The 26198-nt window shown below is 40.5% G+C and overlaps 1 protein-coding gene across 9 annotated transcripts in view; it reads left to right on the top strand.

Annotated features, from left to right (window-relative positions):
* Positions 1 to 26198, top strand: part of Ash1l (ASH1 like histone lysine methyltransferase) — a 130898-nt gene that overhangs the window by 52642 nt on the left and 52058 nt on the right. For all 9 annotated transcript variants that reach the window (XM_029475227.1, XM_029475230.1, XM_029475229.1 and 6 more), the window contains 3 exons: positions 3421 to 4156; positions 18894 to 19073; positions 22564 to 22658. In XM_029475227.1, coding sequence (XP_029331087.1) covers positions 3421 to 4156; positions 18894 to 19073; positions 22564 to 22658 — 1011 coding nt within the window. The remainder of the gene's footprint in view (positions 1 to 3420; positions 4157 to 18893; positions 19074 to 22563; positions 22659 to 26198) is intronic.

Here is a 26198-nt window from a genome sequence, read left to right on the forward strand (position 1 = left end):
AAGATTGCAGTGTGAGCTAGCACTCCTGTCCTTTCAGCATGTTCCTCACAAACATGAAGACAAGTCTTCTTAACTCAGATATCAGCTACCTGGCTTTATGAAGAGAGGACTGTATTCCATGGAAAGTTTAACTTGATATAGGTCTCTATGAAAATTTTAAAACCATAAAACTAAAAAAATCTTGACCTTGGGATAGACGAAGATTTCCTTTACCCTCCCCAAGACAGAATTTCTCTGTGCAGTCCTGGCTGTCCTAGAACTTGTACTGTAGACCAGGATGGCCTTTAACTCACAGAGATCCGCCTCCCTCTGCCTCTTGAGTGCTGGGACTACTCCAAGGTGTGCTCCACTACCACCCAGCCAAGACTTCTGAGCCATGCATGAGGCTAGGGTAAAAGGAGCACTTTGAGTTTAAGACCAGCCTGGAGTACATAGAGAGGTCCAGTACTTTGCATAGTATTATGACATATGCGTATAATCCCAGCACTAGGGTCTAGAGACACTTTTAATTTGGAACCAGCCTTTAATATATTCGTAGGAGGGAGGGAGGGAGGGAGGGAGGGAAGTAACATTATTTTAGTGGGTCATGGATGTGATTCATACCTGAAATTTCAATGCTACTTACCTCTGTTCTCTGCTTCTCTAGAGGCTGATACATGCCATGACCATTTAGGACCTTAAGCTTAAGCCTATGTAACTGGGGACAAATAAGTAAAAGAATAACATTTTCTTCACCAGTTTAAAAAAGAAACATTTTCTTTTTGTTATTGGTTAAGGCTGATAGTCCTACCACTAGAGAGGATAAAGCAGGCAGATAACTACTATTTCTTAGCTAGTCTGGGCTAGCCTGGCATTGATACCCCCCTTACCCCCCCCCCTAAAAAAAAGAGCTACAGTGTGCTACTGCATGCCTGTAGCTCTGTCAGATGGAAGGTAGATAGATGCAGGAGTTCAAAGCCAGCCTGGGCTACATGAGACCCTAAAAACAGGGAGCTGAATTATAGGAAGCGGAGAGAGAAAGACAGACAGACAGGAGAAAAGCATATGTTAGCCAAAGGAAGAGGAGGGAGAGGAGAAAATAAAAAGTGCAAGCAAAGGTGGTTGACAGAGCATAATAAGAAGAAAACAAGCTGGCCTTGGATCCCAGCACTCAGGAGGAGGAGACAAGTGAATGTTCAGGAGTGGGGCCACCTGGGTTAAATAATAAGACTCTGTTTCATTTTAAGAGAAAAGAAGAAGATTTGGATATAAGCAAGGAAAATAGGGAAGGATGAGATAGTTCACTAAAAGCACATGCTACTAAGCCTAAAGGCTTATAAGACCCCCCCCACATGATAACGAGGCACCCTGGCCTCTCCATACATGAGCTATTGCACAAATACTTCATCCACACTAAGTTAAATTTTATACCCCATAATTTTCTGTTCAATTTGTTTAATTTTTTTCCAGATAGGATTTCTCTGCATAGCCTTGGCTGTCCCAGATTGGCCTCATACTCACAGAGATTTTCCTGCCTCTGCTTCCTGAGTGCTGGGATTAAAGGCATGTGCCACCACCACCACCCGGCTAATCTATTTAAAATATACATGTATGTGTTATCCCCCCTCATTAAATCAGTTAGTTCTCTTTCTCTAGAGAACCCTAACTAATACAGGGGATAAATTTGTTAGCCCTTTATTATAGCTGTAGTTATTAAACCAAGTTTGGGCTGAAGAGATGGCCCCGCAGGTGAGCAGATGCTGCTTGAGCCTGACAACCTGAGCTCAGCCTCCACGTCCACATCAAAGTGGAGGAAGTGCTGACGACAGAAAGTCATCCTGTGATCTCCATGCATGCACAGTTCCATGTATACGTGCACATCATGCATACAAAATTAAACAAGGGCTGGAGAGATGGCTCAGCAGTTAAGAGCACTGACTGCTCTTCTGAAGGTCCTGAGTTCAAATTCCAGCAACCACATGGTGGCTCACAACCACCCATAATGAGATCTGACACCCTCTTCTGGTGTGTCTGATGACAGCAAGAGTGTGTATTAAGATATAATAATAAAATAAATCTAAAAAACAAAAAATCAAAGCTGGAGAGTTGGCCCCTGGGTTAATAGATCTGGGTTCTTCCAGAGGACCTGGGTTCAATTCTCAGCTCCCACCTGTCAGTTAACAACTATCTGTAACTCCAGTTCTAGAGGGGATCTGACTCCTTTTAAAAACAAAAAAACAAAATTAAACAAAAGTTCTTTTAAAAAGATAATCTCCTACAGGCATGCTCAGAACCCCATCAGAACACCACCCCTTGTCAACTTGACACCCAAACATATCCACTTTTAAGCTATAACTTCTAACCCTTGTTCATACACTCTCAGGATGTGAAATGTAGTCAGTCCAACTTTTAAAATCTCGATCCCTAGAAAAGTTCTTTGTCTTGGAGCTAGAGAAATGACTTAGTGGTTCACCTCATTTAATGTTTTTAAAAAGGATATGTGTTTGGTTTCAATTAAAAATAATAAGATGGCTATCTCATGAGAAACCCCAAGATTAGCATCCTTCCTCCTTCCCCTCCCCACACAAATGTTAAGTTTGGATTCACATGAACATATAGACAAACAAAAGCCACAGGTATGGTATATGACTTAATTCTAGGACCTAGGCAGCTAAGGGAGGAGGATAACCTTTATAGTGAATTCCAGGTCAGCCTGGAAGCAGTACAACACCTTGTTTAAAAGCACTAGAGAAGGAAGGGGAAGAACCCATCTTGCTCAGGATTTAGCTGAGTGGTAAACAACTTGCTTCAAATGGGCAAGCCTCTGAATTTCATCTTCAGTGCTCAGAAAGAAAGACAAGTTTGGATCTTTATCCAGTCTCTGTCTAGCCCTTAATATTTATCTTTTGTCAGTATAGAAAGGCATGGTACACACTTGTAATTGCAGCATGTGGGGACATTGACATGAGGATTAGGAATTTAAAATGATCCACTAATAGAGTGTCTTCAAATATGGTAGACTTAAGGCCATCTTGAGCTCCAGAAAATCCATCTTAACAAAGTAAATACGGACTGGAAGGTGGGTTGGTGGTTAGAGCTCTGCTGCTCATCAGCTTTAGCAGCCCTGACTCCCTCTTCTGGCTCCATGGGCAACTGTATGAACATGCAATACACACATATATAAGTCAAAATAAAGATTTAATTAATAAAGTTAAAAGCTGGGGTTTTTTTACATATTAATCCTAGCATGGCAGAGGCAAGGCAGATTAGTCATTAGTTAGTTCAAGGCCAGTCTGATTTGCATAGTGAATTCTGAGCTGGCAGAGGCTTCAAAGCACAACCTTGTCTCAAAAGGCTGAGAAGCAAACATAAAGAGACAAAGTAATTTAGATTACGAAGTGATCAAATTTTTATCTGTGTGTGCTGTGTTGTCTCTTTTAGTGAATGGAGTTCCTTCCAGAAGTCCCAGATTGGTTGCTTCAATGGATGATTCTGTAGACAGTCTGTTGCAGCAGATAGTACAACACGATGAGCAAGAGTCCATGGAGAAAAACGGTGATGCTTCCATTACAGCTGTGTCTGCACCACCTTCTTCCAGTCCAGGCCATAGCTACAGCAAGGAGCGAGCCTTAGGTAAATCAGACAGCCTTCTAGTGCCTGCAGTCCCGAATGACTCTTGTAATAATATCCCACTTCTTTCTGAAAAGTTAGCAAGTAGGTGTTCCCCCCATCATATCAAGAGAAGTGTAGTTGAAGCTATGCAACGCCAAGCTCGGAAAATGTGCAATTATGACAAAATCTTGGCCACCAAGAAAAACCTGGACCATGTTAATAAAATTTTAAAAGCCAAAAAACTTCAAAGGCAGGCCAGGACAGGAAACAATTTTGTGAAACGCAGACCAGGTCGACCTCGGAAATGCCCCCTCCAAGCAGTGGTGTCAATGCAAGCCTTCCAGGCTGCCCAATTTGTCAACCCAGAATTGAATGAAGGCGAAGACATGTCCCTGCACCTAAGTCCAGACACAGTTACTGATGTGATCGAGGCTGTGGTTCAGAGTGTGAACCTTAATTCAGAACATAAGAAGGGGTTGAAGAGGAAAAATTGGCTGTTAGAAGAACAGACTAGGAAAAAGCAGAAGACAGTACCAGAGGAAGAAGAGCAAGAAAACAATAAAAGGTAATATCTTTCTTAAAATATTATGATCTGAATAACAGTAGTTAACTTCTTTATTTTATGACTTATTTTTCTTGTGTGAGCGCATGCATGCTATGTCGGGTGTGGGGTAACCCCAAGGACAACTCATGGGGCCTCTGCCAGCTTGTGGGTCCCAGCATCAAACTCGGCCCATTGGGCTTGGCAGCAAGCATCTTTCCTGGTGACCTAGTCTCTGAACTGTAATTTATTTATGTAGCCAAATCTTAAAACCTGATTTTTACGATGGGAAGATGGTTTGGGTGAGGTACTTGGGCACGCCAGTGACTCCAAGCTGAAGGGGAATGATCTGGAGTTGGAAGGATAATCTAAGCTGTACTGACAGTGTATCGTAAGCCACATATCAATAAAGGTGGCCAAAAAAGCAAACATGCGTACATACATACATACGTACATACATACATACATATGTACATACACACACACACACACAGTAAAAGAGCTTAAAGATTCAAAATACAAAACTCCTTTAGGAAATGAATTTAAAAGTCTGTTGTGATACACAGCCAAAGAAAAAAAAGAAAATAAAATTTTTTGAGGCATTTTCTTTGTAGCCTGACTGGCCTAGAATGTAAACTAGCTTTGCTCTCAGAAATGTCAGCCTAAGATGTGAGTATGTGCCACTATACCCAGCTTCAATCCATTGATCAGTTCCTCCATCCCTTCTTTCCTGTCCTCCCCTCCTCCATTCTCACACTCACTGTGGGGGCTGGGGGTGGGGTGGGGTTGTGTTATTTTGCTTTCTGCTCTACAGTTTGGATATTGCTGAGACAGGATCTCATAACTCCATATACTCCCTTTTGCCTCCTCACCCCCTAAAACCTAACATCCTGCTTTCTGTTTTGTGATTTTTGGCTACTCTTAAGTCCTGCTTATTACTGAAATCATATAGTAAATGTCTATTTGTGGCTGGTTTATTTCACTGAATATGGTGTGCTCAAAGGGAGTTGCTACAGAGCCTCTGTAAAGACTCTTGGGTCTGTTTCCTTTTCTGAGTCCTGACTTTTCCACTCATTTTCTTTTGTATAATGCCAGAACCTAAAGTATGTTTTCTCTGGTACAGTCCACTCCTCTGACTCTGCCTTGCTTTTGGCATGAATTGGGCATAACTCAAAAAGGCCTGGCTTGCTTTCTTCCTCTTCTCCATCTCCTTCCTCCAGGCAGCTGTAGAAATGTGGGGCTTAGCTGCCCTGCAAGTTTTCTCTTAACATTTTTGAAAATTTTTCTTTAGTCACTTATTATGGCATAGGCTTTTCATCTCAGCACTCAGGAGGTAGAAACAAGAGGATCTCTGAGTTTAAGCCAGGCTGGTAGATATAGCCAGTACCAGGGAAGTTAGGACTACAGAGAGACCCTTGTCTCAAGATTAATAAATTGGTTAGTTGTTGAGGTTTGGTCTTTGACTGTGTAGTGTAATGCTAACCCCTAGACCTGGTTGCCCCCAAATTATTTCCGATTGGTATATAAAGATGCCAACATCTAGTACATAATCTGGTTTTAGGGTTCCCAGGTTGGGTGGGCTGGGGAAAACCATGGGGAGGGAGGAGATAAGAAGGAAGAAAAAGTTGCCATGGTTAGGAGTTGTGAAAACATGGCTCTGAAATTAAGAGCAGCCCAGATGAAGCATAGTAAATAATAACTCAGGGTTATTGATAAAAAAGAGACTTTAATAGCATAAAGGGTAGATATCTGCCCAGCTCTCATGTAAGGCTTTTTGTAAATATAAAGGTTGTATGTGTCTTTTTTTTTTTTTCGTTTTTCAAAACAGGGTTTCTCTGTGTAGCCCTGGCTGTCCTGGAACTCACTTTGTAGACCAGGCTGGCCTCGAACTCAGAAATCTGTCTCTCTCTGCCTCCCAAGTGCTGGAACTAAAGGTGTGCGCCACCACCGCCCGGCTTGTATATGTCTTTTATCCGCTCAAAGTTGGGGTAGAAACCCCAGTTTGGGATTAAAAGTTCTAAAATAATTAGTAAATTAATGAATTTTATATGTATGAGTATTTGCCTACATGTATGGCTGTGCAGCGTTTGTATGCTGGTGTTCACAGAGGCCAAAAGAATGTATCAGATCCCCTGGAACTAGAGTCCCATTCATGCATGAGTGCTGAGACTTCCACCTAGGCTCTCTAGAAGCAGCCAGTGCTCTTAACCACTGAGCTTCTCTTTAGTTTCTGGATGTTTCTTTTTATGTCCAGGAAGGTCATTATTTCATAAAATATCAAAACAACACCTGTGAAAGGAAAAAAAGAGTTGGTTCTCGCCTTCCATCGTGTGGGTTCTAGGAACTGAACTCAAGGCAGCTTGGCAGCAGCTACCTTTCCTCACTGAACCATATCCCTAGTCTCATAGTTTATTTTTGTTTGGTTGTCTTGGTTTTTATTTTTGTGTTGTTCTTGTTTTGTGTTTGGTTTGTTTGTTGGGAGGGTGGGAGGTTGTGGTTGGGGTAAGTTTTTGGTTTTGGTATTTGTTTTTGTGACAGGATCTCACTACATATCCCAATCTGGTCTGGAACCTGATATGTAGATCAATGTGACCTACAATTTACAGAGATCTGGCTACCTCTGCTGGGATTAAAGGGAATGTACCACAATGTCTGGATTGACAATTTCTGGATGTACAATTTTTTTCCTTTAAAAATTTTAAATTAGATGTATGAATTTCATATGTGAATGCTTTGCCTGCCCATATGTATGTGCCACTACATGCAGACTTGGTATCCTTGGAGGTCAGACAAGTTCCCCTAGAAATGGAATTAAAGCGGGTTAAACCACCATTTGTCTGCAAGAAATTGGTTCCTCTCTGAGAACAAGTGCTCTTAATCACTGAGCCATCTCTCCATCCCCAAATTTAACTCATGGTTGTTGGGGTTTTTGTTGTTGTTGTTGTTGTTTTCTTTTAATGTATATGGATGTTTTGTCTGAATGTATCTGTGTGTACCACATATATGCCTGATACTCATGGAGGCCAGAAAATGTCAGATCTCATGGGGCTGGAGTTAAAAACAGTTATAAACTGCCCTGTGAGTTACAGGAATCATCAAATCTGGGACCTTTAGAAAAATAGCCAGACCTTTTAACTTCTGAGCTGTTTCTCCAGCTCCTGAAAAATTGTCTGATATTTATAAAGTCTGTTTTATTTTCCAAGAGATTTAAAGGTAACATGAAAGGGCAGTAGTGTTTGTGTGTGTGTGTGTGTGTGTGTGTGTGTGTATTTTCCATCATGTGTGTGTTGAACATAGTAGCCCTAAGAAGGTATCAGATTACTTGGACTTAGAGTTACAGATAGTTGTAAGCTACCATATGGATTCTATTGCTGGGAATTTGAACCTTTGTCATCTGGAAGAGCAGCAAGTGCTCTTCCCCCAATGAGCCATGTTTCCAGCCCCTAAGTGTTTTTGTTTTATGAAATCTCAAAAGCAGCAACCATAAGAGTAAACATTGTTATTCTGGATTGTAAGTTTGGATTTCTATATACCAAAAAACATCCTGACAAGTAAAACATAACTCCATTATGGTAGGGTGTATTTACAAGACACGCTGTTCATAATTTACTGGTATCCAGAATATATAAAGAGAGATAACAGGTGGTCTATGGATGTAATCTCACACTTATGATGTAGACAGGAGGATCTTTGGGGTGTTGTTGTTGTTGTTTTAATTACCTGTGTCGCTATGTACATTTGAATATAGGTACCCACAGAGGCCAGAAGAGAGTGTCGGATGCCTTCGGCTGAACTTAGAATCAGTTGTGAGTTGCTTGACATGTTACTGAGAACTGAATTCAGATCTTCTAAAGAGCTGTTTGAACTCTAAACTGCTGAGCCATTTTTACAACCGAGTATGAGAATTATTGCAAGTTGTAATGAGAGTTCAGGCAGAGTTACAAAGCAAGACTGCATCATAAAGCCAAAAAATACAGCCTAAGAAACAAGACATGGCTATGCTCAAAAGTTTGAGATTAGCCTCACCTGTATAATAAGTTCAGAGTTAGCCTGTAGTACATGGGGGAGACATCCACACTCTGGTCCTGTAGCTCAGCTGAAGGAGGGTTTGCCTAACATGGGTTTGATCTCTAGCACCACATAAAACTGGCATGATGGTGTACACTTGTAAATTCCAGCTCTAAGAAGGGCTGTGCAGGAAGATCCACAATGTGAGATCATCCTTGGATGTGTAGCAAGTTCAAGACCAGTGTGGTTTGAGAAAACAAAAAGCAAGCAAGCAAACGACAACAACAAAACTTAGAAGGGATGTATTTCAATGATAGAGCTCTTAAGTTTCATGCTACAGACCCTATGTTCAATCCCCAGGCCCCCTTCACTCCAGAATAAAACAGTTCTCAGACCTTGATGTCCTCACAGAGCAGAGTCACTATATTACTTACAATTGGATGTCAGAGCAGGACTGGAATCAGTTTGGCTCTACATGACAAAGAAAAGATAACAATCCAATCCATAGTGTTAGGGCCAAGTCAAAGACCAACAAGGTTACTTAAAATATCCATCCTAGGGCTGGAGCAAGCGGGGCCAAAGCAAGCGGAGTGGGGGATGGGTGGGGGAAAAAAACCTGTCCTGGACCTCACAGCTAATTTAATGGCATTCCAGATACAGGTATTTGTCTTTGATTCTGTTGTTATTTGTTTGTCTTCATAGGCAGGGTCTCACTGCATTGTTTGATTTGACTTTGACCTTGCTTTCATAGTATTGACAGGCCTTGAATTCACCATCCTTTCTGCCTTAGCCTCTAGCATCTCTTTTCCTTTCTTTTTATTGCTTTTGTTTTTTGCTGGGGTTGTTTCAGGTTTTCTTTTATTTTTGCATTTCTTTTTAGTTTTAGATGATGGGTCTTCACACATGCCAAGTACCTACCCTTCTCCTGAGTTACACCCCCATTCAGACATGGTCACGGCTAGCAAACGCCAAGCAAATTTGATGTATATGTTCCATGAGCAACACTTGAAATAGTACTACTATGAAGAATTCATATATATCACATGATATCAGAAAACATTTGCTTTGTTTTAGGATTTATTTATTTATTTAAAATATATATGAGTAAACTATAACTATACTGATGGTTGTGAGCCATCATGTGGTTGCTGGGAATTTGAATTCAGGACCTCTGCTCACTTCGGTCTGCCCCGATCCACTTGCTCCAGCCCTGCTCAATCCGGCCTAAAGATTTATTATTATATTTAAGTACACTGTAGCTATCTTCAGACACCCCAGAAGAGGGCATCAGATCTCATTATAGATGGTTGTGAGCCACCATGTGGTTGCTGGGATTTGAACTCAGGACCTTCGGAAGAGCAGTCAGTGCTCTTAACTGCTGAGCCATCTCTCCAGCCCCAAAACATTTAGTTTTTTTTAGGCAGGAGAATGAAATGTAATCGCAGACATAGAGTGAAAAGCAATTGAGCATGATTCTTCCTGTCTCCCTCTGAACCCCTGATCTGCATGCACACACTCCCATTCTCATGCATGTACACATACACCACACACACACACACACACACACACACACACACACGAAAAAGGAAGAGGAGCTAGAGAGATGGCTCAGCAGTTACACAAGTCAAACTTTGTTGGTGGTTGGAAAGCTAAATACTATTCAGATGTCATAACTTTCTAATGTTCTATATAGATTTGGGGAACTATCCATCAAAGTCCCAATGATATTTTATAAAAATAGAAAAGTGTAGCTTGGATGGTAGGCTATTCTTATAATCCCAGACTTTAAGAGGCTGCGGCAAGTGTATTGCTATGTATTCCAGGCCACCTTGGAGTATAGAGTGATACCCTGTTTCATATGAATGAATGAATGAATGAATGAATGAATGAATGAATGAGTGACACCCTGTTTCATATGAATGAATGAATGAATGAATGAATGAATGAATGAATGAGCGAGCGAACAACAAAATCAACATGGCAGTGAACATACCTTCCAAAACATTTGAGATAAACTATTTGGTCAATAACTATAAAGGATTTCTGAAACTCAATAAGGAAAAAAAAAAAAAAACACGGGGAATTGACCAAGAAACTGTATAGACATTTTCTCAGAGAGTATATAAAAATATACACTCAGTATAAATAATAAACTCACAAAGAAGTACTAGTACTCTATAGCCATTATAATTCATAGTAAGGATAAGGGATGGAAAAATAAAGGAGAATTTATGAAGTATATGGAGATACCCTAGGTGTCTACTCAAAGAAATAGTGTAGCCTTAAATACCAGTATTTATAATGCATTTTAACATTAGACAAAGGCAAACAGCAAAGTTTATCTGTAGACAAGTGGCAGTTTTACATCTAATGACTTACTATTTGGCCTTAAACACTAAGACTTTTTTAAAGACTACTTCTGTTGTATGTTGTGCACATGGGCTTATCCTGTCAGAGTAGTCCCAGGTCCTAGGACAACTCTGCGCTGTCACTTCCCTTTCTGGACATCAGACTTAGGTGTCAGGCTTGCATAGCTGGTGCTTTACCTCCTGAGCCATCTTGCTGTAGTGCTTTCAATATGCTTGGCCCAGGGAATGGCACTATTAGGAGGTGTGGTCTAATAGTGTGTGGAGGAAGTGTGTCACTGTAGATATGGGCAATGAGACCCTCCTCCTAACCCAGCTCCTCCAGCACCATGCCTGCCTAGATACTACCATGTTTTCTGCCATAATAATAATGGACTGACCCACTGTACTGTAAGCCAGCCTCAATGAAATGTCCGTTATAGAAGTTGCTATGGTCATGGTGTCTCTTCACATCAATGAATCCCTAACTAAGACACTGGCTCTAGATAAACTTTTAAAAAGATGAAATACAAGTGAAATAAGCCGAACGATTCCAAGCATTCCATGTAGCACCTGTATTGTAGATCCTTCATGATTGGGCTCCGTAACTCTTTACTTTGATCAGTTGTGGGTTTCTGTAATGGTTTGGTTGCAAAGAGAACTTTCCTTGGTGGCAGGTGAGAGTTACACTTATGTGGGGATATGAAGTAGAAACTTAAGAGTTCTTTGTAAAGTCGGTTGTGTTGGATGGTGTTTTGCTGGGACAAACACATGAAGAAATGTTTTCCTGAAGTGGACAAAGATGAGAAGCTAAGACAGACTTTGAACGAAGCAGACATAGGGAAAAAGGATGTTCTGCTAAAGCAAGCATATAAAAGGACATGTGATGAAGGATTCTTTGTTAACAACACACGTTTTGATCTGCCTTACACTGTGTAATTGAGCTCCTTTTGTTGGGAGGACTCCATAGATAGAAACACACTATAAAACTTCTGGTGGTGGGCTGGAGAGATGGCTCAGTGATTAAGAGCACCGACTGTTCTTCCAGAGGTACTGAGTTTGATTCCCAGCAACCACATAGTGGCTCACAGCCATCTGTAATGGGATCTGATGCCCTCTTCTGGTGTGTCTGAAGACAGCTACAGTGTACTCATATACAGAAAATGTATAAATCTTTAAGAAAAGAAAAACAAACAAACAAACAACTTTTGGTGGTGTGCTGCGGTTTCTTGCCTCTTCTGTTTCTGCTGCTGATACCTGCTTAGCTGAACTGCCGATTTCTAGACAACAGGCAGGAGTTGTTCCAAAGAACCTTTCTAAACAGGTCCACTTTCCCCATACCTTTTTTCCCCCTCTACCTTTGGTGGGCCTCAAAGGAGGTTAAAGTGTTTAAGAACCATTATTGAATATATGTTTTGAAAAACGTTACAGGTATAGGGTAAGTAGTTAAAGTGTAGATAGGGATTCGGCTGGTTTAATAAAGCAGCAGTTGTAGGATTTCCTCCAAGAACCTTACTTAATTAGCCCTGGATAGTTGGCTAATACTCATCCAGTGCCAGACATGATTTCCTAGATCTTACAGGGTCTCATAAGAGAGCTGTTGGTTACCACCAAGATAAGTGTGCCAAGCTTGTACCCTCATGGTTGTGCTAGACTGGTGGTCATCGCGGCTCACAGGCATCAGAGCTGGTGGATTGCTTCCCTCCTTTGGAAGCTTGCATGGTTGTCTGATCCTCACATGGAAAGAGGAAGGAAGGACGGACAGGAGGGAGATACAGAATATGGAAGAGGAGGAGTACAAAATTGCTTTAACTTTAAAGCAATTCTTTTAAGTAACTAAGACTTTTGTTTAAAAATCTTGCAGATCATGTATCAAAAGTAACAGAGCCAAAGTCTGTGTGCTTCAGTGAGCCTTCTGTTTACTAGAGTAGCTAAGTTTTACACTTTTTTTTTTTTTTTTTTTTTTTTTTTTTTTTTTTTTTTTTTTTGGAGAGGGATGGAGAAGTGGTAACCCTGGCTGTCCTAGAACTGACTTTGTAGATCAGACTGGCTTTGAGTTCACAGAGATCCATCTGCCTCTGTTTCCCAAGTTCTAGGATTAAAGGCGTGCACCACCACTACTCCGTGGATTTTTCCACTTTTGCTGTCAAGTATATTTTTATGTACTTATCAACCATCACCCCTCCCCCAAAACACTGAAACTACAAAAGTTTAGTTTATATCTTCTTTCATAACTCAGTTCTCCATGACCTCCATTCAACCTTTTTTCCTCCAAGTATTCACCATTTTTCTCCTCTCAATATGTTATACTGTAGCACATGTACCTTCGTATACATATGAACATATACTTTATGATTCTCATATGCGGAAGAACATTATCTTAATATTGTACATTTTAATAACATGCAATTTTTAAATCATACTGTAATTACACTTTTCTTTAATGCTTAGTAACATACCATTTTATATATGTAACAGTTTTTCCTTATCCATTTATTTGTTATCGGCCAGCATTGGAAAGAGCAGCAATAAACATGGTGTGTAGTGTCTTGGGCTTTTCTTCAGTTGGAGGGAGACTTGTGGTTCTAGTTCTATGTCATTACTTGTAATGAGTGTCTTTAAATTACTTATCTGTACTTAAATGTGATGGAAATGCATTTAGAAATTCTTTTGTTTCTTTTCAGTTACCTAGCTTTTTACGTTATAAGATTTATTTATTTATTTATTTAGCAGTGTCTTAATATGTAGCCCTTGCTGTCCTTTAACTCACTCTGTAGACAGTGCTAGCCTTGAACTCACAGAGATTGGCTTACCTCTCTCCCAACTACTGGGATTAAAGGCATATGCCACTGTGCCTGGCCAGATCATAAATTTTCTTAGTAATCTCTAATAACATTCTTTATTTTATTGGAGCCTTTGTAATGACATTCTTTTGTTAATTTATGTGTTCTCTCTCTCTCTCACTGTCTCTCATATTAGCTAAGAATTTGTTAATCTCAATCTTCCAATAAACCAACTCCTTTGCTGATTTTTAATCTTTATCATTAATTTCTTCTCTTACCTGTATTATTTTTCACTGTCTACTCTGTTTAGGATTCACTACTTGTTTTTTAAAGCCCCTTGAATTACATCATCAAGTTGTTTGATATCTCAAAAAATACTTTATTTTGTATGGGTGTTTCGTCTGTATATATGTACACACACATGCATATCATGTGTATGCCTGGTACCTATAGAGGCCAGAGAGTGATGGTGTCAGAGTCCCTCAGACTAGAGTTACAAATGATTGGAATCTGCCATGGGTGCGGGCATTTGAACCTGGATCTTCTGCAAGAACTGCTGGTGTTCTTATGTTCTAACCCATGTCTCCAACCCCTCTCAGATTTTTTTTTTTAAGATTTTATTTATTTATTATATGTAAGTACACTGTAGCTGTCTTCAGACACTCCAGAAGAGGGCATTAGATTTCATTACGGACGGTTGTGAGCCACCATGTGGTTGCTGGGATTTGAACTCAGGACCTTCGGAAGAGCAGTCAGCACTCTTAACCACTGAGCCATCTCACCAGCTCCCTCAGATTTTTAAATATGAGCACTTCATTGCTATGCTCTTTCTTTTCAGAACTGCTTTGACTGCATGAAGTTCTGTTAATTTGTGTTTTATTACAATTTGTCTCTAGGAAATTTTTAATTTCGTCTGATTTCTTGACCTGTTATTTATTCATCCAAATGTGTTGTTTGGTCTTCAAATATTTTCATGGTTTCTGTGGTTGGTCTTACTGTTGGTTCCTGTTTTATCACATGGTCTCGTATACATGAGGGATTGCTTGTTGACGATTATGTGTTTGGTTTGGGAAGAGGCTCCATGTACAGCTGAGAAAACCGTGTCTTCCCTATCTGTTGGGTGGTATATTCTCTATCTGAAAACCCCAGTAGTTCTCCACCTGTGGACCTCGACCCCTCTGGGGTTGCACCTCAGGTATTTACACTATGATTCTTACTGGTAGCAGAAGTACTGAAGCTACAACAGATTATTGTTACGGTTTGGGGTCAGCACACTAGAAAGAATGGTATTAAAGGGCTGCACAGCATTGGGAGCGTTGAGAACCACTGATGTTTAGTATGCTTAGTGCAGATGGTCCTTTACTTGGTTTTAGTTTAGAAAACTTAAACATGAGAACACAGTACTGAAGTCCCATACTATTACTGTGTCAGGACCTGGGTGGTCTTTTATGTTTTCTTCTGTGTTTGTTTTATGATCTTAGGGGGCTCCCATATTTATTACTTGAATTTTTTAATTAATTGTTCCTTTTATCAAATTGTAATGTCTCTTTTAATCTCTTCTGGTAGTTTTGGTTTGTAATTTGCTTTCTCTAATATAAGAATGCCTGGCTGGTATTGTTTTCTATTTGCTTGACAGTTTGTTTTTCATGCTTTGATATTAACCTTTTTTCATATATTTACTGGCTAAATGTATTTCTTGGGAACTATTTAGTCTATGTAACCAGCCTCTGGGTATGCATTGTACATGAGTTCCTGTGGAGGCCAGAGAGGTTGTTGACTCTCCATGAGGTGCAATTGCAGGGAGCTACTGACCAGAGGACCAAACTCGGACCATCTCCTAGAGCAAAGAGCGTTATTTTACAAGTTAAAAAGGAAAGTAATCAGCCCGAGCTGTTTGGGTCTGTTTCTGACTCTTCTTTTCTTTTACCTGTATTCCTTTCCTTTACATAGAACCACATTGTCTGCATTGCTGTTTTATTTTGTTGTCTTTGTTTTGTGTAGAAAGATCTGAATCTAACTTCTTTCTTCTTGTTTCTTCATTGAGCACAATTACTAAAAAACTGCAATCAACACCCTTGAACAACCACCAACCACAAATTCTGCCTCTTGGAGCTCTGAAATTTATATACTTTCTGAAATGTTCCCAGAATTCCAAACGTCACACAATTGCAGAAACTCTCTGCAGCTGGCAAAACCATGCCTCTGTTAGAGCACGAGGCAAATCATAGTCAGCTGCTGCTAAGCAGCCCCATACCCCACATCTGGATTAAAACAAAAACACAATATTTCTGTGCTTTTTAAAGAAACCAAAATTCCAGACTTTTTTTTTTTTTTTTTCTTTTTGAGACAGGGTTTCTCTGGATAATCCTGGCTGTCCTGGAACTCACTATGTAGACCAGGCTGGCCTCAAACTCAGAAATCCACCTGCCTCTGCCTCCCGAGTGCTGGGATTAAAGGCATGCGCCACCACGCCCGGCTAAATTCCACACTTCTAATTACAGTTTTATATATGTATTTATGTGTGGATATATGTGTAGGACTACATTCTTATGTGTGCATGTACAGACATACATTCTTAAGTACACATGTACAGAAACCAGTGGTCAATGTCGGGTGTCTTAATTGCACTCTCCTTAGTTTTTAAGACAGTAGGATCTCTCACTGGACGTGGTCTTTGCTGATTCGGCTAGAGACTTTGGCCAGCAAGCCTTAGGGTTTACTACTCTCCCCAGTACTGGAAGTAAAAAAGGTGTGTTGTTGATGTTGTTTTACTTAGGTGCTGAGAACTCTGTTCCTCGTACTTACATGGAACAACTTAACCAATTGAGCAGTCTTTCCATCCAACTTTATTATTTTTATTATGTATATATGTGTTGGATCTTCTAGAGCTGGAGTTACAGGCAGTTGTAAGCTATTCTGTAGCGAATCTTCTTTTTTCTTTTTGCTCCTTGTTTCTTTTCTTTTCTTTTAAGATTTATTGATTATATGTAAGTACACTGTAGCTGTCTTCAGACACNCCAGAAGAGGGCGCCAGATCTTGTTACGGTGGTTGTAAGCCACCATGTGGTTGCTGGGAATTGAACTCAGTGACCTTCAGAAGAGCAGTCAGTGCTCTTAACTGCTGAGCCATCTCTCCAGCTCCGCTCTTCATTTCTTAAGAGTTGGTCTTTTTTAATCTTTTTTTTGCACTGGCTAAAGACATTTACAGTGATGTAAATGTTCATGAGACAAACATTTGTTTTAGCCCTTACATTAATAAAACCACTTAAGTCTTTAAGTTTTTTTATGAGAGGCAAATAGAATATCTGGGAAACTTTTGGTACCATTTTGTAGCTATGTTTTATAGCTTTTATAGTCTACTTTATAACTGTTTCAGCTTTTAGTGGTGCTAACATGAATAATCATGTGCCTGCCCCATCTTTGTTGGAACCAAAAATACCTTTTTTGTTGTTATTGTTGTGATAGGGTTTTGTTTTGTTGCTGTTTATTTTTCAGACAGGGTCTCAAACTTGGATTCAGGTTAGCCTCAAATTCTCAACAAACATTGTATCTCGGCTCACGGATTCTGAGAGTACAGATAGCATGGCCACTATACTGATTTCCCTCACCTTGTTGGTAGTTTTTCTTCCTATCTTCACTATGTAGCCCTGGCTCAACTGAAACTTGCTATGTAGAGTCAGCTGGTCTCAAACTCAGAGACCCTCCTGCCCAACATCTGGAGTACTGGGTTTAAAGGTGTATGCTACATTGTTACCTTGCCTTATTTAGATTTCTTTATGGTAGGAGAGGGGGTAGCTTGTTTGCATCTGTGGGAGTGCTCATGTATGCACATACATGTGAAAGCCAGAGATCAGCCTCAGGTTTCTTTCACTGGGAGCCATCACTTGGTTTATTGAGACAAGTACCCAGGGACTTAGCACTTAGGTGAGGCTGACTGGCCAGAAAACCCCAGGAACTTACCTGTTTCTGTTTCTGCCTTTCTAGTTATGAGTGCAAGCATGTATTGCCATACCTTTACATGAATTCTGTGTGTCAAACACAGTTTCTCGTGCATACATAGCAAGCATTTTGTATACCATCTCCCTTGCCCTAGATTTCTTAAATGTTATTCATTATATCAAACATGATAGCATCATTTTGTTTGGTTCAAGACAGTTTCTCATATAACCAGTGGTGCATTAAACTAATGATGCTTCTGCCCCCTTAGTTCTGCCTTTGCTAACACATGACTCATCTCTAATGCATGTGAGTTTGATGGATTTTGGTTGATTGGTTTGTTTGAGATGGGGTCCTATGTATCTCAGGGTGGCCTTGAACTTTCTGTTTAGTCCAGATAACCTTGGAAATTCTTGAACCCCTGCCTCTTCTCACTGTCTTGTTGTTTGTTTGTTTGTTTGTTTGTTTGTTTTTTTATTATTGACTTTCAGTAAATTTGTTATGCTTTTGCCTTGTTTTATTTGAGTAGGTCTTTCTCATGATATCTTAGGTTCTTGTTGTTAAAAACAACAACAACAACAACAACAAAAACCTAAAAAACAAACTGGGCAGTGTTGGTGCATGCCTTTAATCCCAGCACTTGGGAGGCAGAGGCAAGTGGATTTCTGAGTTTGAGGACAGACAGGGCTACACAGAGAAATCCTGTCTGGGAAAAAAAACAAAACAAAACACCAAGTTTATATTTTTCATAAAAATGTGAATGGTTTTTATATCCATAGTCTCAAGTCCATTTTTAGTACGTTGTTAACTTTTTGGAAAGTCTCAGTAAGCTGTCCAAGCTAGCCTTGAACTTGGCATCCCTCTGCCTCAGCCTAGGTAGTAGTATTGTTCATAGATTTGTGCATTTGAAGATTGTTGTTGTTCAGACACAGCCTGTGCTAGGCTACCTTCAAACTTATAACTCGAGGGTGCTGAGATTACATGTGTGAGCCTTTACACCTGACTGCACTGATTTGGTTTTCTGGTTCAGGGTGATCTTGAACTTTCTGTGCTGCCAAGAATGACTGAACTCCTGATCCTTCTGCATCAACTTTTTAAAATGAATTTATTTAAGTTTATCTTATTCCATCAGTGTTTTGCCTGCATGTGTGTCTGTGTGAGGGTGTCAAATCCCCTGGAACTGGAGTTACAGACAGTTGTGAACTGACGTGTGGGTGCTGGAAATTAAACCCAGGACCTATGGAAGAACAGCCAGTGCTCTTAACCACTGAGCCATCTCTTCAGCTCTCTGCTTCAACTTCTAAGCAGTAGAATGAAAGGCCCTGATCACCTCACTCATGTGCCTTTATGTTTCTTTCTTTAAGACAGGGTCTTACTGTGTAGATCTGTCTAACCTAGAACTCAGTAGAATAGGTCAGGCTGGCCTCCAGCTCAGAGGACTGTGCCTGACTCTGGCATTAGACATTAGAAGTAGGCATCAACATGCTTGAAGCATGGCTGTAATATCAGTACATGGGAATGGGAGGCTCAAGACTCTACCAAAATATGTGTGTGTGTGTGTGTGTGATCACATATATGTATTATATAAAATATGAAATGTAATTATATATAAAATATTTATGTTTATAAGTAAATAATATAATATATATAATTATTTTTCACAATAACATCTCCAGACACTTTTTCTAGCTTTATAGAAACACCAGTTGAAATTCCCAGTCCTCTTGAAACGCCTGCTGAACCTTCTGAACCTGAAAATACCTTGCAACCTGTGCTGGCTCTCATCCCACGAGAAAAGAAGGCCCCACGTCCTCCAAAGAAGAAATACCAGAGAGCTGGGTTGTATTCTGATGTTTACAAAACAATAGAGTAAGTAGTAGTGACTGTAAACTTATATTTTCTAATACCTGTTATCCATCCATAATTTTTTAAGATTTATTTATGTATTTATTTTATGTATATGAGTACACTATAGCTATATAGATGGTTGTGAGCCTTCATGTGGTTGTTGGGAATTGAATTTTTAGGACCTCTGCTCGCTTCAGTCAGCTCCGCTTGCTCAGTCCCTGTTTGCACTGGCCTAAATATGTTATTATAAATAGGTACACTGTAGCTGTCTTCAGACACACCAGAAGAGGGCGTCAGATCTCATTATGGGTGGTTGTGAGCCACCACCTAGTTGCTGGGATTTGAACTCAGGACCTTTGGAAGAGCCATCTTACCCGTTGAGCCATCTCGCCAGCCCCCTTTTTTTTTTTTTTTTTTTACGATTTATTTTGTGTGTATCAGTAAATGCTTTACCCACATGTATGTCTATATACCATGGGTAGATTGGAAAAGCAGTCAGTGCTCTTACCCACTAAGCCATCTCGCCAGCCCTCCATATTTTTTAAAAAGGTAAAAAATGAATCACATTTGTATGTGCATTCACACATACACATATTATATATAATCTAATATACATTATATATGTAATATATTTTATGTGTATAGCACTCTCAGATACCATTGTATTCACTAGACTGATGATGATGCTGCAGTAGGTTAGAGGGTTACAATTATCATTCTTAATGTTTAGCCTCCCCTAAGATCCATTCTGTAGTTTGTATTCTAATTATTCCTTTGCTGTTTAAAAGTAAGAAAGAATACTAGGTGTGATGCTGTGCACCTGTAATCCGAGCAGAGACAGGAAGATTGTCACTGTTCAAGGGCATCATTCTGTGCATGCCTGCCAGTCTCCATAGTGAGACAGTTCTCAGAAAGGGAAGGAAAGAAGGAAGGAAATTCAATAACACTGTCTGTTCAGATAAATGTATTTGGAGTTTTGTTGCTTACATAATTTGTCAAATAAATAAACTTTCCTGCATTGTTTGGAGAACTTTATAAACCCTTGGTACAGCTTGTTAAGCACTCCTTTGTTACTTCACTGCCATGGAGTCGAGCACTGGCAGTGTAGACCAGCCATTCAGCTCGGCCCTGCGGTCACAGCTGTGTATTCTAATGAGAAAGCTTTAGGCTGGCTCTTGGTAAATACCTTAAGCTGAAAGCCCAGATCTGACTGATATCTAGTGCTTCATACCTGAATATGGTTGGGCTTGTCTATAATCCACACAGGATCAGCAGAGCAAGCAGTGAGAGCCACCTCAAGTACATAGGGAACTATATCTGCCTGACCTGTCTTTTAAGAAGGGGGGCAGTGGGGACGGAGGATGGTGATTTTAAACACCAAGAGGTGTTCGTGGTAAAGTTAAAAACTAGCCTCGTGTCAAAGGACTGGGATTGTAGGCATGGGCTGCCACAGCTGGCCTGAACTCAGTTTTCAGGATGTTTTTTAAGAAAAAAAAAAAAAAAGTGAAACAGTCATTAAGCCAGGCAGGAGGTTCAGGAGTATTTTTAAAGTTTTCTTTAATCCCATCACTCGAGAGGCATAGGCAGTTTGAAAAATATAGAATTGAAAGATTAGACTTAAGAGCCCAAGGCTTGGTTACTGTCTTCATAGAGCACTTGTCCAGCACAGTCCTGCTCTTTCCAGTCTTTTTTTTTTTTTTTTGACCCATAAAAATTTTCCCCAAGAGCCGGGCGTGGTGGCGCACGCCTTTAATCCCAGCACTCGGGAGGCAGAGGCAGGCGGATTTCTGAGTTCGAGGCCAGCCTGGTCTACAAAGTGAGCTCCAGGACAGCCAGAGCTATAAAGAGAAACCCTGTCTCGAAAAACCAAAAAAAAAAAAAAAAAATTTTCCCCAAGAAAAATATACACATACAATAGGTATCTGTGAGAGATGTGAAAATGCCAAGCTGAACCATTCTCTGGGTAGTAAGAAAGTTTATTGGGGATCAAATCACAAAGACTGTCTTGGGAACAGAAAACAGCAACTGGGCAGCAAAGTATTCGTGTTTTATAAGATAGTTGGCAAGGTGCAGGCTACTTTGATTAATTGAGCCCGAGATGTTCTTTACCTGAGGTAGATGACCTTTATGGGCAGGGGGAGATAAGGAAGGCAGTGCTTTTCCTGGTAAACAGGATTTTGAGACTCCCGGGGGATTTTGTTTAGGCTTTTGTTCACAATATTGTCTCCAGCACTAGTATTTTATAAGCCCACTTTGAACCAAACAGTGTATTAACCCAACATTTACTGATAATCATAAAGAAATTCATTTTAAAATCCTCTTCCATCCAGGTTGTTAGTGATGCTCGCCTTTAATCCCAGCACTTCAGTGATGAAGGCAGTCAGATCTCTTGGTTCAAAGCCAGCCTGGTCTACAGAGTGAATTCCAGGACAGCCAGCTATTGCTATACAGAGAAATTCAGTCTTTAAACACACACACACACAAATGAATCAGAGATGGCTTAGTACTTAGCACTTTGTGATCCTGCAGAAGACTCCAGTTTCAGAGAATCCATTACCCGATTCTGGCCTCTGCAAGCACCAAGCATACATGTGACAACTGAACTCATACAAGCAAAACACATATAAAATAACCCCCTTTTTTGTTGTTTTCTTTTGTATGCTATGTCTGCATGAGTGCAGGTGGCCATGTGCATATGTGGAGATAAGGCTGAACTGTGACTTCTCTCCTTCTCCATTGCCTCCATGACTGCAGACCTTCTTACCTATACAGCCAGGGCTGTTACTAAACAAATAAGATAAAATCAGATCTGATGAAATTCAAAATCTTTTTTTTTTTTTTTAATTTAGACAGTAGTAAAGAACCTCTCAGAGGGGATTTCCTGAATTTACAGTTTATTTATTTATTTTTATTTCTGTGTATTCACAGGTGCTTGCAGGTACCTGACAATACCTCAGAGGCCATAGGAGGGTACCAGATCCTCTCCAGCTGCAGATATTGGTTCTGGGGACCGAACCCAGGTTCTCTTTAGAGAAAACAGGCAATGCTATTAACTGCTGAGGTTTTTTTGTTTTGTTTTGTTTTGTTTTGTTTTTGTTTTTCGAGACAGGGTTTCTCTGTATAGCCCTGGCTGTCCTGGAACTCACTCTGTAGACCAGGCTGGCCTCGAACTCAGAAATCCACCTGCCTCTGCCTCCCGAGTGCTGGGATTAAAGGCGTGCGCCACCACTGCCCGGCTAACTGCTGAGGTTTTTAAGTATGGTTTTTAGATTAACGTTTTTCTTTGTACTCATTTATTGAAATGGGCTTGCACACATACACACTGAGGACAAAGAAGTGTTGAAAAGTTGATCCTTTCAACAGTAGAGTTCCCAGGGCTCTAACTCAGATGGTCATTCTCTGTGGCAAGGGCTGTTAGCCATTGAGCCATCTTACCAGATTTCATTTATTGTCATTTGGCCTCAGGAAGAAATTTGATTGGCTTTGTTTCTTATTCATTTTCTCATCACAGCCCAAAGAGCCGATTGATCCAATTAAAGAAAGAAAAGTTGGAGTATACTCCAGGAGAGCACGAGTATGGGTTGTTCCCCGCGCCCATTCATGTTGGTGAGTAATCAGCCCGCAGCACTTACTGGTAAGAAGAGATTGTGGATTGTGAACTTAGGAAAGGACTTGTATTCTCTGTTGTGCTGGGTTCAGATTCTTCAAAATCTTGACAAGGATTATGGGGATTTAGTTCAGCTGGTAGAGTGTATGCCTGACAAGAAGGAAGCCTGGATTGGATCCCCAGTACTGCAGGAACCAGGGGCAGGACTAGGCAAACAATGTCCATGTCATTTTGGCACTCAAGGTGAAGGCAGGAAGATCTGAAGCTCAGGGACATCCACAGCTACACTGATTTAGAGACATCCAGGATTGATCTATACACCAGTCCTGGTTTTCTTGTTTTTAAAATGGGTATTAGCTAAGTAATGGGCATTATTCCTTTTCTTCCAAGTGAGAATTTATTATTATTTTTTTTAATGTATGTGAGTTCACTATCGATGTCTTCAGACACACCAGAACAGGGTTTTGGATCCCATTAAAGATGGCTGTGACCCACCATGTGGTTGCTGGGAATTGAACTCAGAACCTCTGGGAGAATAGCCAGTGCTCTTAACCTCTAAGGCTTCTCTCCACACATACCCCATACCCCCAAATGAGAATCTTACGTAGGTTCTCCTGGGACACATTATGAACTGAAATTGATCAAAGACATTCTTTAGAGGGATCTTACTTTTATTGTTTGTTTATCTATTTGGGAGTTTTATTTTTGTTATTTTAAGATGAAGTCTTAGCTGAGCAGTGGTGGCCCATGTGTTATCATCCCAGCACTCAGGAGGCAAAGGCAGATGAGTTAAAGGCCAGCCTGGTCTACAAAGCAAGTTCCAATATAGCCAGAGCTACACAGAGAAACCCCGTCTCAAGAAAAAAAAAAGATAGTCTTATATAATTTAGACCAGCTTCAACTTGATACATATAACCTTGAACTCCTCTTCCCCTTGACTTTATCTCCAAATTCTGGTGTATATAAATGTGCACACCATGCCCAGCCCTCATCTCAGTTTTTAGAAATTAATTACTATCTCTGGCTTCAAGGAAAAGATCTGTAATCAAGGAAAGGAATACAGATGGTCTTAGTTTCTTTTTCTGCTGCTGTGAAAAGTATCCTAGGAAAGGCAGCACAAAAAGAAAGGGTTCATAGGCTCACGGCTTTCGGGGTCAGTCCACCAGTGCCAGGATATCAGGGCAGCAGGAGCTTGGAGCCGCTGATCACATTGCTCCATAGTCGAGAAACAGAGATACCAGTGCTTGTACTTGCTCAGCTTGCTTGCTCTCGTTTTATAGTCTAGGATCCTTTGCTTAGGAATTAGTCCCACCCACAATTAAGGTTGGTCTTCTCACATTAAAGTTGTATAATCAAGACAATCCCAATGGCCCAATCCCATTGAAAAATGAAATGAAAATGAATGTTGATATCATAACTCTACCTCTTGTTCATTGGCTTATTCCCGTATTATAATGTAAAATACATTCAATCCAACTTTAGAAGACCATGAAGTTTTTAAAACTTTTAGCACATTAAGAGTCAGTTACAAGCCAGGCAGTGGTGGCTCATGCCTTTAATCCCAGCACTTGGGAGGCAGAGGCAGGCGGATTTCTGAGTTCAAGGCCAGCCTGGTCTACAGAGTGAGTTCCAGGACAGCCAGGGCTACACAGANAAACCCTGTCTTGAAAAAAAAAAAAAAAAAAACCCAAAAAAATAAAAATAAATAAATAAAAGTCAGTTTCTAGTCAGGCATGGCGCATGCCTTTTATTCTAACTGTTGGGAAGAAGAGGCAAGTGGGTGTCTGTGAAGTCAAGGCCAGCAAGTGCTATATAGTGTAACTTCATCTCAAAAAAAAAAAAGAATAAAGTCAGTTTCTTTACCTATGAATTAAAAAAAAAAAAAAAAACAGTTTACATATTTCCAACATTAACAGCACATTCCTGTTTTAAGAGGAAAGAATTTAAGCATAACAAGGAACAATCAAACGAGCAAGTAAAATCTAGCAGAGCAAAAACGAAGTCTTACAACTCCTTCTCTGTCATTTGGGGCTCATACTACAGTCACACGGGCAGAGCCCACTCCCCATCTTTACTATAGCACCTATTGGGATTCTTTCCCAGTCTGCTCCGTCCCACGCCCACTCCTCTGCATACTGGATAGGCCGCGGTCCAGGTATTCCCAATTTCCTGGAATCTCCATTTCAATTTAGGCTTTGCCTTCACAGCTTGAAGCACTGGCCCTCCAGTGCCCCCTTGCAAGAATGCCAGCCCTACTGCACATTCCCTGGCCACACCTATTCTCTGAAATCACACAGAAAACTCCATGACTCCTTAAGTCTTACTTTCTTACCAGCAAATTGACAACAGTGCATAAGTCTTCTAGCTACTTGACATCTCGCCTGGCCCCCTTGTGCCAGCTTCTGTCAGCTTTTATGTGCCATCCTTAGGTACCTGCTTTTTGTTTAAGTTTGCTTGTTGTTGTTATTATGCTGTCTGAGTATTTTTTCTACACTTGTCTGTGCACTCAGTGAATGACAGGTATCTATAAAGGCCAGAAGATGTCAGATTTCCCTATTACTAAGGCAGCTACAGATGATTGTGAGCTACCATGTGGTTGCTGAGAATCGAACTAGGGTCTTCTGCCAGTGCTCTCAACCACTAAGACATCCGTTTTTTGCTGCATTTCAACATATATATGTCATGTGGGTGCGTGTATGCATGTGTGTGTTGTGCATGTTTGTGTGAAGGAAGTTCATCCCACAGCATGTATATGGAGGTCAAAGGATAACTTTGTCAAGTTGGTTATCTCTTTCCACATTTATATTAGTTCCAGGGATCAAACTCTGGTCATTGAGTTTACACAACAAGTACTTAGACCTATATAAGCCATCTTACCTGCCCTGGGTCAATGCTTTGGAGGAGGACAAGGAATTCCTTCAGCAGCTGTCTGTTTCATTGTAGGCAGCCTTCCTTCAAATGAGCTTGGATCTTCTCAAGATGTAGCCTCTGGGCAGGTGCATTTTACCCTCAGGACACCTCCTGTTGTCCCAGTGCAATTGCACAGCTTCACACAGTGGTGCCACACTCTGGACCAGTTGTAGTTGCTTGAGAAACACCAGCCTGAATTCTCTCCTGTCTTGAAACTTCCTCTGCCAAGCAGTTTAGTCTACTATTTAACTCAGCTTTTTCAGATTCTCAGATTAAACAGAATTAAGGCAGATTCTTGATGGAACATTACATAAATGGTCCTTTTCTTATTGATTCCTTGATCCACTCTTAAACCTTATGAACTAGGCCTCTACTTAAAACTTTCTCTCAGTATTCTGTCTTCAAAGTTCCTACCTGAATAAGTAAACTCTGCTCCAGCATGCCAGGGCTCGTCTACAGTCCAGCCAGATAATAGTTCTAACGTCTGAGAACCACACCATCAGGGATATCACAGTAGCTGCCCCTCTCAAGTACCAGGGTTTTTGTGGTTTTGATTTTTTGTTTTGTTGTTTTTCACTGAGTTTCAAAAGTGATTGGTTGGCCATTTCTGGCTCTTTAACAGTTCATAG

Source organism: Mus caroli, chromosome 3 (assembly GCF_900094665.2).
Source record: "Mus caroli chromosome 3, CAROLI_EIJ_v1.1, whole genome shotgun sequence".
In the NCBI taxonomy this organism is placed as follows: domain Eukaryota; kingdom Metazoa; phylum Chordata; class Mammalia; order Rodentia; family Muridae; genus Mus; species Mus caroli.